Here is a 16,575-nt window from a genome sequence, read left to right on the forward strand (position 1 = left end):
GGAGCGGGAGGCTCGGCACCCCCAGCCCAGTTGATCGGAGCCTAATTGGGGCGAGGGTGCCCCCCCCAGTCTTGCAACCGCCGGCCGAAAGCGAGGGCGCAGAGAGGCCCTGGGATGAGGATGCGTCTCCCCGGGTCACAGGGGTTGGGGGGGTATGCGAATTATTTAAATGAGCTAATTGGCATGGGGTAGCACTGGCGCACCCCAGGGCATCGTGGTGGGGGATGTCGGGGGACCCTCGCGGGAGGGGTCGGTCACCCCTTCCCTCCCACGGGCGCCCCGGTGCCCCTGCGCTTAGTGCAGAAATAGGCGATATTTCTGTCCCCAAAAAATGCCATTTAAATGCAGAAAAGGCATAGGAGCGCCAAGCCCCTGCCCTTTCTTCTTTATTGGTGCTTTCCCTGGTCGAGACCCGCTGGAGCACGCCCCGCACGATTTGCAGCGCCCAGCACGTGAGGCCACGTTTGGGAAAAATCCAAGCCAAAAGGCATTTTTTTTCCGCCCCTAGATCGCAATCCTGTCCTGAAATCACTCACTGCCCAGACGGGGCCAGCACAGCTCTGCGCCTGGGGTTGTACTGGGAGGACTGGGTGCTACTGGGAGCGCTGGGGACACCGGGGGGTTCTCCCAGCCCCTCGCGGCAGAGCAGGAGCCCTCCTGCTCCCACCCCCTCTAATCCCCTCCCGTGGGATCTGCCCCCTAATCTGCTTATTTCTCTCTATTTCTCCTAGGCCTGAACGAGCCCAGCCCTGCCCTGGCACGACGCCTCGTGCCAGCTGAGCCGTGGGGTCTGGGCACTCTGCCCCCAGGCTGCCAGGCGGTTTTCTGGCATGTGGGGCTGGCACTGACTTGGGATATGGGGCTGGCACTGCCGTGCCAGGAGACATGGGGCTGGCACTGCCCAGGGACATGGGGCTGGCACTGCCCAGGGACATGGGGCTGGCAGTGTCCTGGCACATAGCGGTGGCACTGTCCCGGCATATGGGGCTGGCACTGCCATGCCAGGGGATGTGGGGCTGGCAGTGCTGTGTGCATGGGACAGCACCGAGCTGCAGTCCCCTGTGCCAGGGGTCCCAGCCGTGCCGCCCAGCGAGCCCCGCATCCCCTGGGACAGGCCAGGATGGGGCTCACCCCCTCCTGGTGCCCACCTCCACGCATGGCACCTCCGTCCCCTCCAGCCCCCCACCCCCAGCAGGACAGACGTGGCCCCAGGGGACCGCGGTGACAAGGGGGGACCGTGCTGTCCCTCTACAGGGCGTGGAAGCCGGGGACCTCGGGGCTCAGGTTCTCCTCAGGGGTGTTGACCCAAGAGCTCCCTGCCGCCCCCCAGCTCCCGGGGGGGGAGGCGGAGAGAGGGCTGCTGGGCGGCGAGGGGGCGGCCGCCAGCCGCAGGTTGAGCTTGGCAATGAGCGGCTTCCCCACGCTCACCGTCCGCCTCTCCTCCACGAAGTCGTCCATGCCGCGGTAGCGGTACTGCAGGCAGACGGTGAACACCAGCTCCTGCTGCGGGGGTACCAGCAGCGTGGGTACGAGCAGCGTGGGCACCCATCCTGCGCCACAGCCGCGGCCATGCTGTACTCCTGGCACCAGCCCCCCGTCCGGTGAGGCTCTTACCCGCAGTTTCTGCAAGCCGCAGAGCCGGCTGTAGAGGCAGCAGGAAGGGCAGCCGAGGCTCCAGGTGGGCGCTAGCGGGCTGCCCACCTCCTCCGGGCTCTCCTTGTTGGTGCACTTGAGGTCCACATCCAGCTCCTGCCATGGATGGCATCCAGCCAGGGAAACCACCACGGGTCCCATGGGTCCCACCCCCTATTCCCCAGCATTGCCCCAGCAAGGGCTCCAGCGACCCGTCCCCACCTCGGGTATGTCGGTGAGCTTGGCCTCACACTTGGCGATGTCCTCGGGGGTGGCCACCACACGGGTGTAGATGATCATGATGTTGGAGAACTCAGCAGCGAAGCCCAGCTGGACGGTGACACCACAGTCGAAGTGGAGGTGCCGGCTCTCTGGCAGGACTGGGGGGGACAGCGAGCATGGGACCGGGACCTGCAGGTGCTCGGGGCTGGAGCTGCACCCGCAGGTGAGGTGACTGCTGGGGTGACCCCAGAGCAGGGACACCGGCATGGTGCTCCTGCCACTGGGCTGGGGGCTCTGTGCCTGCGGTTTCTCTCCTTCAGGGTGGGAGAAACCCAGCAGGTGCTGCCCACTGCCTCTCCCTGCGCCTCAGCACTGTACTCCCGCCGGGTGCCAGCTCTGGACGGGGTGGCCACGACTCTCACCGTGAGCCTTGGCCCACTGCAGGTTCCTGGCGGAGGACTCGTCCTGGCCCGGAGGGCAGATGGGGTCTGTCAGAGCTCGTCTCTCTGAGAGGTTGCTGCGGAGCTCCAGCGCCTGCCGGCCCCGTGTGATCTCCAGTGTGCCCATGTCTGTGGGGGGCACAGGGGGTCGGCGGGGGCTGCCGGGGGGGTTGTCCCCAGCTGTCCCCCACCGCTCCCCACTCACCCTCGGCCACCTTGTCCAGCAGCACCGTGATCTTCTCGTCCTCGAGCAGCCAGCGCTTGAGGAAGGTGACAAAGACACCATTGGAGAGCTCACCCTGGCTCAGCTCGTAGGCTTCGGCATCCGCGCACCTGCAGGGACCAGGCAGTGGGCGGCTCCGTCATGGGCTCTGTCGCTCCCCAGGAACTAGCCCCCACCAGGGCGACAGCCCTGCCGAAGCCAGAGCCGGGCGCCCATGGCTCTACCTGCTCCCATTGACCCATCTGGCCACTGTGCTGGGGAGAGGTGGGAGCCACAGCTGGATCTTGGATGCTTAAAGCATCATCAGCTCAAATCCCTGTGCTCTGGAGGAGCCTCCGGGCTTAATCCCCTCAGGTGCTGCCCAAAGCCAAGCAGCGCCATGGGCATCTCCCTGCCCTGTAAGGGACTGGAGGCTGCCGCTCACCCACCACCGCCAGCACTGACCGGAGGGAGCAACGCTGCTGATACACGGCGGGGGAAGGATGCGGGTGCAAACGGGGCTGAGCCCTGGCCCTGCTCTGAGCCAGGGAGGGACACTCAGCCCCACCGCCTGTGCTTGGGGGTGGCGGGGAGGGGACTCACGTGGCGTAGCCGAAGACGATGTTGGCCGTCACCTGCAGCGCCCCGACCTGCGGGATGACGTCATCGTTGAGGTTCCTGCGAGAGAAGTGTTGCTGGGCAGAGCCAGGACCTGCTGCCCCCCCCAAAACCCACCCCAAGACACCCCAGACCCTGGGGGCTGCCCTGTGCCCTTCTGCCCACCCATCGTGGCGTTTGACAGCTCAGCTGGGGCACTGATGCTTTGGGGCACCCAGACAAAGCCAACGGGTTTGGATGGGACCCCGGGGATGCCCCGTTCTGCTCCCCCAGGGAACCAGCGCCCAGGGACACCCCCATGCTGGGACGTCCTGGCAGCTTGTCCCCAGGCTGGTGGCCGGGGCTGGGTCACCTCTTGCGGCACATGTCGAGCAGGAAGATGTTGAGGCCGGTGCGGCGCTGCTGCATGCTCCGCAGCACCCGCTGCACACACAGGCAGTGGGCTGAGGTGTAGGAGCTGGGCGCATCGATGGGCACCATGAAGCTGTTGCCAAAATTTTCATAGCCGTGCCCGGCGTAGTAGAGCAAACCTGCCGGGAGGGGCAGAGAGTGGGTGACATTCCTTGACCTGCCGGTGCCCACTTCTTGCCCAGCTGCCCCCCGAGACCCCAACCAGCACAAAACCACCCGGTTTCCCCCTGGCTGGAGCCACCCCAGTGGGTGCCACCGCACCATAGACGCCCTTGTCGAGGAGGAGGAGGAACTCGTTGACAGCCATCTGCATCTCAGCCTTGCACAGGTCCAGCAGCGAGACCACCTTGAAGTCGAGCTGGCGGAGGAGGGCGCTGAGGGCGTGCACATCCACCATGGGCGCCTTCAGCTGCTTGTGGTGCAGGTAGTGCATGTTGCCGATCAGCAGGGCCACTTTGTCCGTGGCTGCCGGGACAGAAGAGGGAGGCACTGGGGATGGAGCAGGACACTCCTGCTGTCCCTGCTACCTTCAGCCCACAGAGGTGACACCCGGTTGTGGCTGGTGTCACTGTCCCCAGCTACCGGGGTGCCCCGTGGTGTCCCTGCCTCACTGCTCTGCTCTCCCCGGCTTGCTGCACCCAAAGCACCCCTGGCCGAGGGGAGTCTCATGGGGTGACACTGGTGACAGTCACAGCCCCACAGGGCCACCAACCCCTCTGGTCAGGCTCTTACCGTACAGCTGGACAGGGCTGCTGCGCTCCGGGGAGCCTGGAAAGAGAGAAATGTTGTGCCACGGCCCCATGGTGCCTGCGGTGTGCAGTGGGCAGAGCAGTGGGGACCCTGCCCGCTCTGTCCCCACCTACCTCCATCCCCCTCCTGCCAGGAGCCTCCGGAGGCGAAGAGCCGCGGGCCTGCAGCAAAGGGGGGAGTTAGGGAGCCCCGTGTGCGGCTGGAGCCCCCCAAAACCGTGGGGCAGCCATAGGAGGGCTTTATGGGGGAGCAGAGCAAGGACACCCCCTGTGTGGTGGGGGGCCATGGAGGTTTGTCCGGGGCCCTCACCAATCTCCACGTCCACTTCCCGGCTCCACACCTCATGGAAGAGGTTGAACACGCGGCAGGAGTAGCTGCCCCGCTCAGCTGTTGTCACCAGCTTCACCTGCCGGCAGGACGGCGTGGGCAGTTGGCGTGCTGTGCCGTGCCGTGCCGCGCCGCGTCACACCCGGGGTCCCGCCATACCTGGAGCCGAGACGCCTGCGCGCCCTCCACGGGGCGCCGGTTCCTGAACCACTGGTACTGGGGCGGGGGGTTGCCAATGGCTCTGCACTCCAGCGCCAGCGTGTCCCCCTCGGCCAGGCGGCACGGCCGTGGCTGCAGCAGGATCTGCAGCCCTGCCATGGTCGGGCAGTAACCGCTGGCTGGGGAGGGGATGGGGCGGAAAATCTGGCACGTGGCCACGGCAGGGCTCCGCCGAGCTGCCTCCAGGCCCCAGGTCCCTGACCTGCAGGCCCTGGCACCCACGGGTGGCATGAGCCAGCGGGCACAAGGAGGACACAGGGCATTCAGCTCCCCTGTGGGCACCGTCACCCCAGCAAGCCCAGAGGCCCTCGCGACTGAGCCAGGGCGCGACGCGGCACGCGACGCCCCGCGGGAGCCACCCCACTCCCGATGGGGTGAGCGACGCCCTACGGGAGCCACCCTGGTCCCGACAGGACAAGCAGTGCCTCATGGGTGCCAGCCTGGGGATGCAGATCTTGGGGCCCACCTGAGCTGGGGCTGCTGCTCTTCTCCACCTGGACGTGGGCCCACCTGGAGAAGGCAAAGGCGGCCCCACAGTTCACCCGGCAGATGTACCACTCGGGCTGGCCCGGCGGGGCAGCCGTGTCAATCACCAGCTCTGGGGCCGTGGCTCCAGGCACCTACGAGACAGGAGGGGGCCAAGGAGTCGGGGGCTCCCTCCCACCCACCCAGGCGTTCTGGCCATGGATGGGGCCCAGGGGCCCTGCTCAGTGTGGCACGGGGACCTCACCTCCCGCTTCCCGCAGAACCACTGGTACACGAGCCCCGGCGGGCCGGTCGCCCAGCAGGTCAGGGACACCCGCGTCCCCTCTGCCACCACCTGTGACTCTGGCTGCACCGTGATGCGGATCATGTCCTGGACTGTGGGAGAGGAGAGACCAGCCTGGGCTGGCTGAGACCCCTGTCCTGCACCATCCCATCACATCCAGTCCCATCCTGTCCTGTCCCACCATACCTTGTCCCGCCTTGCCCACAACAGCCTGTCCTCTCCCATCCCATCCCACCCCTCTGTCCTGTCCCAACCGTCTCATTCTACCTTGTCCCATCCAGTGCCATCCCACCCACCGCACCCCATCTCATCCTGTTCCACCCTATCCCACCCCACTCTGCTCCATCCCAGCCCATCTTGGCTCATCCCACTCCACCCTGTTCCATCCCATCCCTTCTTGTGCCATCACAACCTGTCCAATCCTGTCCCTCCCATCCCATCTGGTCCCATCGCAGCCTGTCCCACCACATCCCATTGCCCGCCCTCCCATCCTATCTCACCATACGGCATCCACCCCACCCCACCCCACCCAGGGCCCCGCTACCCAGAGCAAGACCACTAGCAGGAAAAGCTGCTCCTCATCTTCCCCTGCTTTCCTTCTGCTGAGCCTCTGTCCCCCGGTGCCCCTCTCCAGGCCCCATGGGACCCCGCTGTCTGTCCCTACCGGCACTGCTGAGGACCTGGCAGGCCTGCGTGTGCCCCATCCTCTCCAGGCAGCCCAGCAGGTACTTGAGGGTGCAGTCACGCTCGGCCAGGAGCTGCAGGAGGCACTGCGTGGGGCTGCCACGGGGCTCCAGCACCTTCAGCGAGCACATCTCCAGCTCCTCCGTGCTGCAAGGTGCGCACGGCGCTCAGCACCGTAGCCCACCTCCCGCCCAGGAGGATGGGGACCCCCGCCGGGGGACTCAGCAGTGCCCCCACCCCAGGCTGCGGCCACGATGGCGTGGCCAGGGGACCTGCACACCCCTCACTCAGCCCATGTCAGGACTGTGCCCACGTGTGTTTTGTCACCCAGTGGGGGATAGACCCCCAGAGATGCCCCCTCACTCCTACCTGCACTTGAAGCGCTTCTCTGCCCCGGCCACCTCAGCCAGCTTGCGCCAGCCCCGGCCGGCATTATCCAGGAGCTCACAGAGCCGGGCCACCACCTCCTCACCCAGCGAGCCGATGGGCATGCTCCAGTCCCCCATCCTGTCCCAGCCTGGCCGCCGCCTGCTTGGGGACGCAGAGGGGACGAGCCATCAGCGGGTGACAGGGTGGCAGGCGCCTGCACCCCGCCGGACACCACCGTGCGCTGCTCCAGCTGGGCACAGGGTGGCTCGGGAGGGAGAGCACCAGCACGAGCCCGCCGGCATTGGGTCACCTCCCCGCAGGAGCCTGGGAGAGTTTTGGCCTCCCCGGGGAGGTGCTGGGAGCTGGCCAGGCAGTGCTGCTGGATCCGGCCGCCGGCAGCCAGCCAGGAATGGCACAAGTTTCCCCTCCAAGCCCAGAGGACAAGAGCCTTGACAGTGGCACAGGGGACCCTGCTCAATCCCCAGCCTTGGGCGAGGAGCCAGGGCCACGTTAGCCCAGCCCCAGGACAGGGACCTGCATGGGATAGGGTCCAAGGAACTGGAAAGAGGGCATATCCCCTGTCACCTTCCCTGTCCCTTTGGGGGACACAGAGAACTGGGCCCATCAGAGGGCTGAGCCCGGGGACCCCTCTCCTTCTGGCAGAGACCTCAGTGGGTTGGCAGCAGCCCCCTCGCCATCACCAGGCCCCTGGGTGGTGGCTCTGGAGCCACCATGAGCCCTGCTGGGCCACCACAAGGAGCCTGGAGAGGGGTTAGGGGAGGAGACATGGGGGCCCTGGGGCTGGGACCTGCCTCAGCTCCCCTTGACCCCGGCAAAGACTTCAGCAGCGAGGGGAGCGTGGCATGAATCACCCTGGATGGGGGCAGCACCCAGGGACGGGCTCCCTCCTCCTCCCCCTGGGTCCCTCCCCACGGACCCACCCCGGATGGGCACTTCTTCCCAGGACCAAGCCGTCCACAGCGGCTGGGTGACACTCACCCGAGCAGGGAGGGCCCAAGATGGAGGGAAGGGACTCAGGTGCCGCCTCTGCTCACCTGCTGCTGGATTTGGGGGGGTGGATGCGCTGGGGGGCGGCGAGGGGAGGACAAGCTGCAGGACAAGCACGGCAGGGACGGGCACTCACCGCTAGATACAGCCCGGCCTGAGCCCTGTCAGCTCCGAGGGTGCGCACTGAGCCCCACGCAGAGGAAATGAGGGTTCAACCCAAAATCTCTCCCAGCCCCCCCCGCGCTGCAGCATGGCACTTCTGCTTTCCTCCACCGCTTCCTGTGCCGCGGCGCGCGGGCGCTGCAGCTGCCAACCCGTCCGCCCCGCAGCCCCCCCAGAGGAGCTGGGCACGGTCACCCGCCCCAGCCCCTGCCTCCGGGCACGGGGCACTGGGGATGCTGCTGGGTCGGGCGGTGGCTCCATCGCCCCTTCCTCGCTGCGGGAGGACCTCGCGGGCGACTGCTCTGTCCCCGTAGCCCAACTCAAGGCCAGGCAGGAGCTGCAGGGCAGCGAGTCTGGGACAGAGACGAACCAAGGGGACAGGGGCACCTCTCAGCCAGGGGAGCCCAACGCATGGGCAGCACCGAGGCCCAGGGGAAGCTGCTGGGCTCTCTTGGGCTGGAGCCGGCCAAGGACACACAAGGATGGGGCAGTAAAGGGAAGACCCTGCCTCCACCACACAGCCCAGCCAAGCCGGGACCCCGGTGTCCCAGCAGCCGCTGCTCCCCCACCGCTGGAGGGGGAAGCGAGAGTGCAGCGCGGCGCGGGGGTGGTGTTGCGAGGGGCCGCCGTGACCCCCCTCACCTCGCCCGCTGCCCCCGCAGTGCTGCCAGAGCCTGGCCCCCAACCTCCCGCCCCCGGGGAGCACAGGCTGCTCAGCCCCAGCACCCCCAGGGGACACAGCGATGCCAGCGGAGTCATTCCCCACCCCAAATCCAGTACACACCCCCTCCGCCGGGCCCTTAAGCCCCAGCTGTTGCAGTACAGACTGTGACAGAGCAGGACCCATTTGGTGGTGTAGGCTCCCTCTAGAGCAAAAAACTGAGCTTCTGTTTCAGCAAATACACTGAGAACCTGTGGCCTGTGTTGCCTCAGCCCCTCACCACAGCACCGAGCCTGCGGAGGGCCTGGGTTTGCCACAGCCTCTGTAACAGGTATCAGCCGCACCAGAGATTTATTACTCGTTTATAGCAAGAAGAAGAGACCAAAAGTGGGAGCCAGTCGCAGCGCCACTCGCGCTGGCACTCAGGGTGGCCCCCGCACACCGAGCTCTGCAGCGCCTACAGCTTCTTGCCCTTCTTCAGCCTGTTGCGCTGCCACGTGTTGTACTTCCGCAGGCGCCTCCAATACTGGATTGAGTCGGGGTCCAGCTCCTCCAGCTTCTTGGGGGGTCCGAGGTGGATCTTAAAGAGCCTGGGGGCAAATGCAGAGGATGCGAGGCTGCGGCAGGGAGGGCAAAGGCACACGCACGGGATGGAGCGATGGAAGTGTGTGAGCAGGACGTGTGGATCCCTCACACACCACATCCACAGTGCAGCCTGCTCTCCTCTCCTGGCCCTCAGGGAAGGTCTCTGGGCTGCAGAGCGGCAGTCTTCCTCCTCCCAAAACAGATCCCTGCCTCTCCTACACTCATCTGTGCTGCTGGGATGGCACCTCTGTAGGGACGGGCACCCCAGGAGGGACCCCCCTTCTGCACACAGCAAGGGGAGCTGGGCACCACCTACCAGTCGGGGTACTCGGAGTCGGGCTTCAGGGCCACCTCCGGGCCGTCCTTGAAGTAATTGACCCCCATGGCGTAGGTGGTGAGCATGACGGGGTCCGTGCACACCTCCGGCCCCTTCAGCGCCTCCTTCGGCACGTTCTTGCCCTTGGACTTCATCGCTGCGGGGACAAGGGCACGGTGAGGACGGGGGATGTGACGGGGGGCAGGATGCAGGCAGGGGGACGGGGACGCGGCCGCCGCGGGGCGCAGCAGCGCCGGGGCCGGGCCCGAGGGCGGGGGCTCGGAAGGGAGCTGGGGCGGGGGCCGGGGCTGGCAGGGCGGGGGGCGAGGGACACGGGGCGAGGCGCCGGGCGGGGGGGACATGGCTGCCCCTGGGGAGGGCCCGGGGGGCGCGGGGACAAGGCCGGGGGCGCCAGATGGGGGCGCCAGATGGGGCCGCGACACGGGGCCGAGGGGCCCGGGGCACCGGCGGGGCCGGGGCCGCCGGACGAGGCTCACCCGGCTTCTTGGCGTAGCCGCGGGCCGGGCCGGGCAGCGCCGCCCGCGCCGCCCGCAGCAGCAGCCGGGCCGCCATGGCTGCGGCGCGCGGGGCACGGCGGGAAGGGGCGGGGCCGGGCCGCGCATGCGCGGCAGCGCCCGGAAGCGGCGGCGGCGGCGGGACCGAGACTTCCCCGGGCCGGCGCCGGCAGCGAGCGAGGCCGCACGGCCCGGCTCGGCCCCGGCCGCCAGCGGGGAGAGCCGGCGCCGGCAGCGTTGGCTCCGGGCCCCCCGCCGCCCCCCGGGCCTCTCTGCCCGCCCAGGGCAGCCCCCCCCGCGCTGCGGGCCGGGGCGGCGCCATGGAGAGCAGCATGGATTTCCAGGCGGCTGCGCCCTCCGCCCCGGATCTCGGCAGCGACGAGGCCCCGGAGCCGCCGGCCATGGACACGGAGGAGGGGCCTGCCGTGCCGCCTGGCGCCCCTGAGCCCCGTGTGGGTGACGGGCAGGCGGAGGGGCCCCCCTTCATCACCCTGCACCCTGGCTGCAGCTCCGGGCGGGACCTGCCCGTCCCCGAGGGTCAGCGGAGGGGTCTGGGGCCCAGCTCGGGGCCTGCCTCAGCCTCGGACCTCAGAGGAGGTGGGGGCGGACAGACTGAGCTTTGCCGGGACTTGGGAAGAGAGATGGAAGAGGAGGCCGTGACCGCGGGGCTGCGGGGCTCCGCCGGCTGGAAACCCAGTGCCGGGAGCACCCCTCGGGACGCGGGATGCCCCCGAGCCCCTGGCAGTGGTGACCCGACGGGTATGGAACTGGACGAGGTCCCCGAGGCCAGCACCTGCCCGGGCAGGGCCAAGTGGGCCGAGGATGCAGAGGACGAACCCTCGGAGATCCAGGGTCTGCTGGCCCAGCTCAAGACCCTCGACCCCAACCTCGGCGACCACTCGTCCACCGCGGAGCGGGGCCCGCTGCCCTCCTCCAGTGCCGGCACAGCCCCTCTGGCAGGCGAGCAGGCCCGGCGGAGCTACAGGGAGTGCCAGGGCAAGTGCCGGCCCTGCCCGCTGCACGTGGCCATGGGCCGGGGCCTGGAGACGCGGCCCTGCTGCGCCCAGCACTCGGCCTGCTCCCGGCCCTGCCACGGCCTGCTCTTTGCCGAGGCTGACCGGGAGGACTTGCTGAGCCTCCTGTGCTACGAGGGGGGGCTGCCCGAGGCCAGTGCTGAGACGCCTTTGGCCCGCTCTGACGTCCTGGCCGGGACCAACCTGGAGGTGCTGCAGGCTCAGGAGGAACTGGTCACTGTGGAGAAGACTGAAGGGCTGGGGAGGCCAGAGAGCTCGGAGGAAAGACCTTCTGCTGGCTGGTATTATGGAGAGGGGCTCTCCGAGGTCAACTCCACCTGCGAGGGCAATCGGGATGGTTCCCCGGAGCCAGCCTGGGTGGCCCTGCCTCCCGCTCCAGCCCCAGAGGCAGAGCAACCACCCCAAGGCAGTGTGACCGTGAGTGCATCACACGTGGGCTGCGGCGGTGCGACAGCAAGCCAGGACAGGCCCCTGGGCTCTGCTCCCCCGTGGGGTTTTGGGTGGGGGTAGAGGAGAGCCAGGGGTGTCTTTTTCTCGGGTTTTACAGGGCCTCGTGCTGCTGGGGTGCCCAGACAAGACCCTCGGTACTGGCTTTGGCTCCTGCTTCCCTGAATGCGGGGGATACTTGCATGGCTGTCTGATCCATGCATGCCCCGGGGAAGAGGCTGGTGGGTCCAAACAGCCCCCCAGCCCCAGGACCCTGCGTCCCCCCCCAGCCTCAGGACGCTGTGCCCTCTCTGTCCTGGTGTTCCAGGGGCAGCCTGGCCGTGGGGCAGGCAGGCTGAATCCCTGGGATCCCAGCCAGAGCCTCACCTGCTCTCTCATTGCTTTGCAGAGCAGGGAACCCCCGTCTTCCTGCGCAGCCTTCAAAGAGGGTGAGTTGCATCAATGCTCAAGCAGCAAAAGCACCCAGGAGTCCTGACCCTGCACCTCCTGTTCTGACCCCGAATGGGGGGTGCCCACGGGTCCCAGCTGGGGAGGGAGCACCTGGCTCTGCGCCCATGCAGGGTGGGAATGTGGCTGCAGACTCCAGGTGGCTCATTTGATCCCAGGTCACCCTTTGCTGAGCTAATGGGGTGCTTCAGGGATCAGGGAGGGGGTTGCTCAGGCTTGGGAAGGGAGAAGAAGGATGCCAAGGTGTGCCCAAGAGAAGGGGGAAGCTGGGGTCAGAGTTGGTGCCCTGGTTATGCCGGGAGCCTGTCTCCCAAGCACCGAGCTGCTTTGCCATGTGTAGGAATGCAGCTAACAGGCAGTAGGAGTTGGTACCCCTGGCTTTCAGAGTGGGGAGGACCAGCCCCTGCTTAGTCCCTCCCGATGCCTCAGTTCCAGGCCCTTGTGACCCAGAGGATCTGCTGGATGGTGTGATTTTTGGGGCAAAGTACCTGGGCTCCACGCAGCTGGTCTCAGAGAGGAACCCCCCGACCAGCGTCCGCATGGCACAGGCCCAGGAGGCGGTGGACAGGATCAAGGTGCAGGAGGGTAGGGGGGCATGGCTGCAGCCTGCCCAGCCCCTCGTGGGCATGGGGCAGCGCTCAGGACCTGCCCAGGGGGATCTTCCGGCTGTGGGGCAGGACCCAGAGGAGTCCTGGCAGCAGCAGTGACCTCTCCTGGGCACTTTGTTCTGCAGGCACCGGAGGGGGAGTCCCAGCCCATGACGGAGGTGGATCTCTTTGTCTCCACACAGAGGATCAAGGTGCTCTCAGCTGACACACAGGTGAGCAGGGAACAGGAGCACCCGCCTGGGTTTGGGACTGCTGAAACCTTCCCATTTGCCCTTGGGATCTCTGCTTTGCACCCACGCCAGTGGGGTCATGCCCAAGGATGGCCTACGGGTGAGAACGCATGTCTGGGAGGAGACATGTCACTCCACAGCCATCCCACGCAGATGTGTCGTGACCCTCAGCTCTCTGCATGGCTGCACGAGGCTTCTCATGCAAACTGCGCCGCGTGGGAGCTGCTGGGTTCCCAGGCCAAGCTCCAGGGAACCTAGGCTTGAAACTTCTGTAGCTCTTTGCCTCAGGATTAGCTTCTGCTTTACAGTAAGCTCTCTTGTCCCCTGGCAGCACCCAGAGACACAGATGAGTCCTTGATTGAAGGAGCTGTTTGTACTTTTTAGCATAGACATGGCTTCTGCCCAGCGTGTGCCAGGCATTTGAGCTGCATCCTGGCACAGTGGCATTTGAACCCAAACCCTTCCTGCTTGTGGTGGTGCCTGGCTGGCTCTCGGGCTGCCCACAGGGTCCGTCGGGCTGGGGAGGGCTGAACGTCTCTGCCTGTGTCCCCCTTCCCAGGAGGCCATGATGGACCATTCCCTCCAGACCATCTCCTACATTGCCGACATTGGCTCCCTTGTGGTGCTCATGGCACGCCGGAAACTGCCTCAGCGGTCGGAGGTGGCGGAGGAAAAGCGGCTCTACAAGATGATCTGCCACGTCTTCCACTCGGCCGATGTGAGGCAACACACGAGTCCCTCGGGAGGGCAGGATGGCATTGGGGTCCTGGGCCCGGTCCCGCTGTAGTGGCCGGGTACTCCGGGTCTCTGTGCTGGAGGCTCCCGACAAGCACATAGAGAGGGAAGGAGCCCAGCCTGAGCACCTCTGTGACACACCCAGCAAGAAAAGGGGGGGGACTGGCACCGTAAAGGGGCCCATTCAGGCAGGGAAGGAGCCAGGGTGCCCTGGAGCTCCCAGGGCACAGCGTCTGTGCTGGGCACAGGGCGCTGGCAGCCGTTGGCTCCAGTTTGGCCATGAGACCGTTGGCCATGGGCACGAACAACCCCTCTCTTTCTCCAGGCCCAGATCATCGCTCAGGCTATCGGGCAGGCATTTGGCGTGGCCTACCAGCGCTTCCTGGAGGCCAACAGCATCGACCCGAGCGAGCTGAGCCCTCGCCAGTACAGCCGTGCCCTCGAGGACCAGGAGCAATACAATGCGGAGCTGACCCACTTCTCCCGGCAGGAGAACTGCAAGGACGTAAGAACTGCTTTGGAGGTGTGGGGACAGTGTGGGGTACCCGCTGGCACCTCTGTGTCATCCCCTCCATGGCTCCCTGAGCAGCTGAGGTGCTCCCTACAAAACCAGGCCCCATCCCAGCTGGCTGTGAGCCCAGGACAGCTGTGCTGGGGCTGGGACACGTGCCCCTTGACTCTGGTGGCCGTAACCCATCTGTGCCCCGCTCCCCAGGTTTGCATTCGGAAGCAGAAGGGGGAGATCCTGGGCATCGCCATCGTGGAGTCAGGCTGGGGCTCCATCCTGCCCACAGTGGTCATCGCCAACCTGATGCACGGGGGCCCCGCGGAGAGGTCGGGCGAGCTGAGCATCGGGGACCGCCTCATGTCGGTCAACGGGACGAGCCTGGTGGGGCTGCCCCTCGCCACCTGCCAGGGCATCATCCGGGTGAGCCGGGGCTGCGCCCGCAGTGGCCTCCTGCCTCCACCCGGGCAGGAGGGCGAGTGCTGGCAGAGACAGGACCGGCCTGAGTGTGTCGGGAGTGTCTGTAATGCCAGGGTCCCCCCCCGATGCTCCCAGCTCGGGGGTGAATGGGCAATAGGAGGCTGTGGGGGCAGGAGTGTGGGGGGCCATACCTGTCCTGTGGGCTGCGACAGTCCCTGCTCTTGGTCCTTGGGAGGAAGGGATGTGACAAGGCAGGGACAAAGCTGGGGACTAAACTTGCTGCGGCAGGGTGTGGGCAGGGCTCTGCCCAAGGAGGAGGGTGGGTGAGGAGGCAGGCACCTGTCCTGGAGGGAACCTGTTGCATCTACCTCCTGGGCAGGAGGGAGATGAAAGCAAGGACAGTGTGCCCTCAGGGGCAGAGTGGGACGTCTTGGACTGGATTTATAAGTCTCTCCGAATTTGAGCATGGCAGTATCCCTGTGTGTGCCTCTGTTTCCCCATTGAAAACAGGTTGCTAATCCTCAGCCGTCCCATGAGCAACATGGCTGCATTGCCCCTCTCAGCCATGCCGAGTAGCTCTCCAAAGTCTGACAAAGCCCCATCCCATCTTCCAGGAGCTGAAGCACCAGACAGAGGTGACACTGAACATTGTGCACTGTTCTCCTGTCACCACGGCTGTCATCCGGCGCCCCGACTCCAAGTACCAGCTGGGCTTCTGTGTTGAGAACGGCGTGGTGAGTGCCCATGGGGACAGGAGATGGGCCAGGCCGGGGTCAGCCAAGGGCTTCAGCCGCCCGTCTGGCAGAGGGACACACGGTTCTGGCTGTGTCCGCGTGGACAAGCGCATAGCTCCAGCGCTGCTTGTGCCTGCCAGGGCTGAGGTTTTACAGGGCTCTGCTGTGCCACAGCAAAAGGCTCTTGGTAGCTTTCCTGCAGCACCGGTGGTTGGATCCATCTCCCTGGTGCTCCTTAGCTGTTTGCTTTGAGGGTGCTGGTTTCTTCCCGGCTTTCTTGTCATGACCTTAGTGACATTTGTTGCTGTCCCCAGTGCCCCAGCCACTCCCTGCTCTGGGCTCCACAGTGGCTGCGTTGAAAAGGCAGAGAGGAGCATTTCCAGGACCAGTAGGAGTTGATGGGGTGGGTGGGCAGTGGAGGGGGTGGCACGGCTGCATTGCGCACCAACCGATGCTCCAAATAGTATTGGGGATGTGGTTACCCCACAGGTGCACAGGAGCCGTCACCCCAGGGAGAAGCTCTGGCTCTGCAGCCCAGGCTTGATGGGAGCATGAGGGATTGATGGGTGGATGGGGGGAGCTGAGCTCTCTGTCTGCCAGGGGAGCAAAAGCCTGCAGGCTGCCCTTGCCCTCAGCACATTGCTCCAGTGGCAGCAATGCAAAGGGACATCCCTGCCCTCGCTGCATGCCCACAGGCTGGAGGAGACAGCGCCCAAGTCCAGACTTCTTGCCACAGATGAGAGGGTTTGGGGTGAGGTTGCACGTAGCCCTGGGCTGTGGGCACAGCTCTGATCTTACCAGCGCTCCCTGCTCCCCAGATCTGCAGCCTGATGCGTGGGGGCATCGCAGAGAGAGGTGGCATTCGTGTGGGACACCGCATCATCGAGATCAATGGGCAGAGCGTGGTGGCAACGCCCCACGAGAAGATCATCCAGATCCTCACGCAGGCAGTCAGCGAGGTGAGCTGTTCCTGGGCTGGGTGATGGCCAGGGCCCCTGTGCCACGGGGCAGCTGCGGCTGCACGCACAGCAGGCTGGGCTCAGGGTTTTACCCCAGCACCCTCCAGCCTGGGGTTTGGTGTCTCCCAGCTGATTTGCGTGTCTCCACCTAGGTCCACATCAAGACCATGCCGGCCTCCACATACCGCTTGCTGACTGGGCAGGAGCAGCCTGTCTTCCTCTGAGCCGCTGGCCGTGCCCGGCTGTCGCTGCATGTGCCTGGGGCCAGGCAGGAGCGAGCCCGGGGCTGCGAGGGCAGAGCAGGCACTGCCTCCTGCCCCAGCGCCCTCATCGGAGTCCTCTGCTCCCTAGCAGGGCCTCTTCCGAAGTTTTACTCAGGACACAGTGGGAGACTGTGGGGGCCTGATACCCAGCTGAGCAGTGCCAGGGCCCACGGTGCCACGGTTTGGGCACCTCCTCCCCCTCCATTCACCCCTCCCTGCCTCACAGTGCCTGCACGGTGCCTGTCCTGCTGCTTCACAGGGTCCCTCGCCTTGGCCTGGTGCTGGCAGGAGGAGAGGGGACCC

At 66.3% G+C, this 16,575-nt stretch overlaps 3 protein-coding genes across 3 annotated transcripts; 1 reads left to right on the plus strand and 2 right to left on the minus strand.

Annotated features, from left to right (window-relative positions):
* Positions 1-1,248: 1,248 nt before the first annotated feature.
* LOC142595459 (mucosa-associated lymphoid tissue lymphoma translocation protein 1-like) lies at positions 1,249-6,780 on the minus strand. The gene is given in 17 exon segments (XM_075723770.1): positions 1,249-1,503; positions 1,615-1,749; positions 1,855-2,012; positions 2,277-2,423; positions 2,500-2,627; positions 3,100-3,174; positions 3,467-3,644; positions 3,787-3,990; positions 4,258-4,293; positions 4,389-4,436; positions 4,585-4,681; positions 4,762-4,854; positions 4,856-4,965; positions 5,288-5,441; positions 5,552-5,682; positions 6,255-6,421; positions 6,644-6,780. Coding segments are annotated over 17 exon segments (2,253 nt in total).
* Positions 6,781-8,808: 2,028 nt separating this feature from the next.
* On the minus strand, positions 8,809-9,948 carry MRPL54 (mitochondrial ribosomal protein L54). Its single transcript, XM_075723809.1, has 3 exons — positions 9,873-9,948; positions 9,376-9,532; positions 8,809-9,064 (listed from the first exon to the last, which is right to left on the minus strand). The coding sequence occupies exons 1-3, from the start codon at positions 9,946-9,948 to the stop codon at positions 8,932-8,934; spliced, it is 366 nt and encodes a 121-aa protein (XP_075579924.1). The 3' UTR covers positions 8,809-8,931.
* A 262-nt stretch (positions 9,949-10,210) lies between these two features.
* APBA3 (amyloid beta precursor protein binding family A member 3) lies at positions 10,211-16,254 on the plus strand. The gene is given in 11 exon segments (XM_075723558.1): positions 10,211-11,449; positions 11,451-11,540; positions 11,543-11,594; positions 11,597-11,799; positions 12,552-12,638; positions 13,216-13,374; positions 13,717-13,896; positions 14,107-14,334; positions 14,931-15,050; positions 15,869-16,009; positions 16,162-16,254. Coding segments are annotated over 11 exon segments (2,571 nt in total). The 3' UTR covers positions 16,234-16,254.
* The last annotated feature ends 321 nt before the right edge of the window (positions 16,255-16,575 follow it).

Source organism: Pelecanus crispus, chromosome 20, assembly GCF_030463565.1.
Source record: "Pelecanus crispus isolate bPelCri1 chromosome 20, bPelCri1.pri, whole genome shotgun sequence".
In the NCBI taxonomy this organism is placed as follows: Eukaryota; Metazoa; Chordata; class Aves; order Pelecaniformes; family Pelecanidae; genus Pelecanus; species Pelecanus crispus.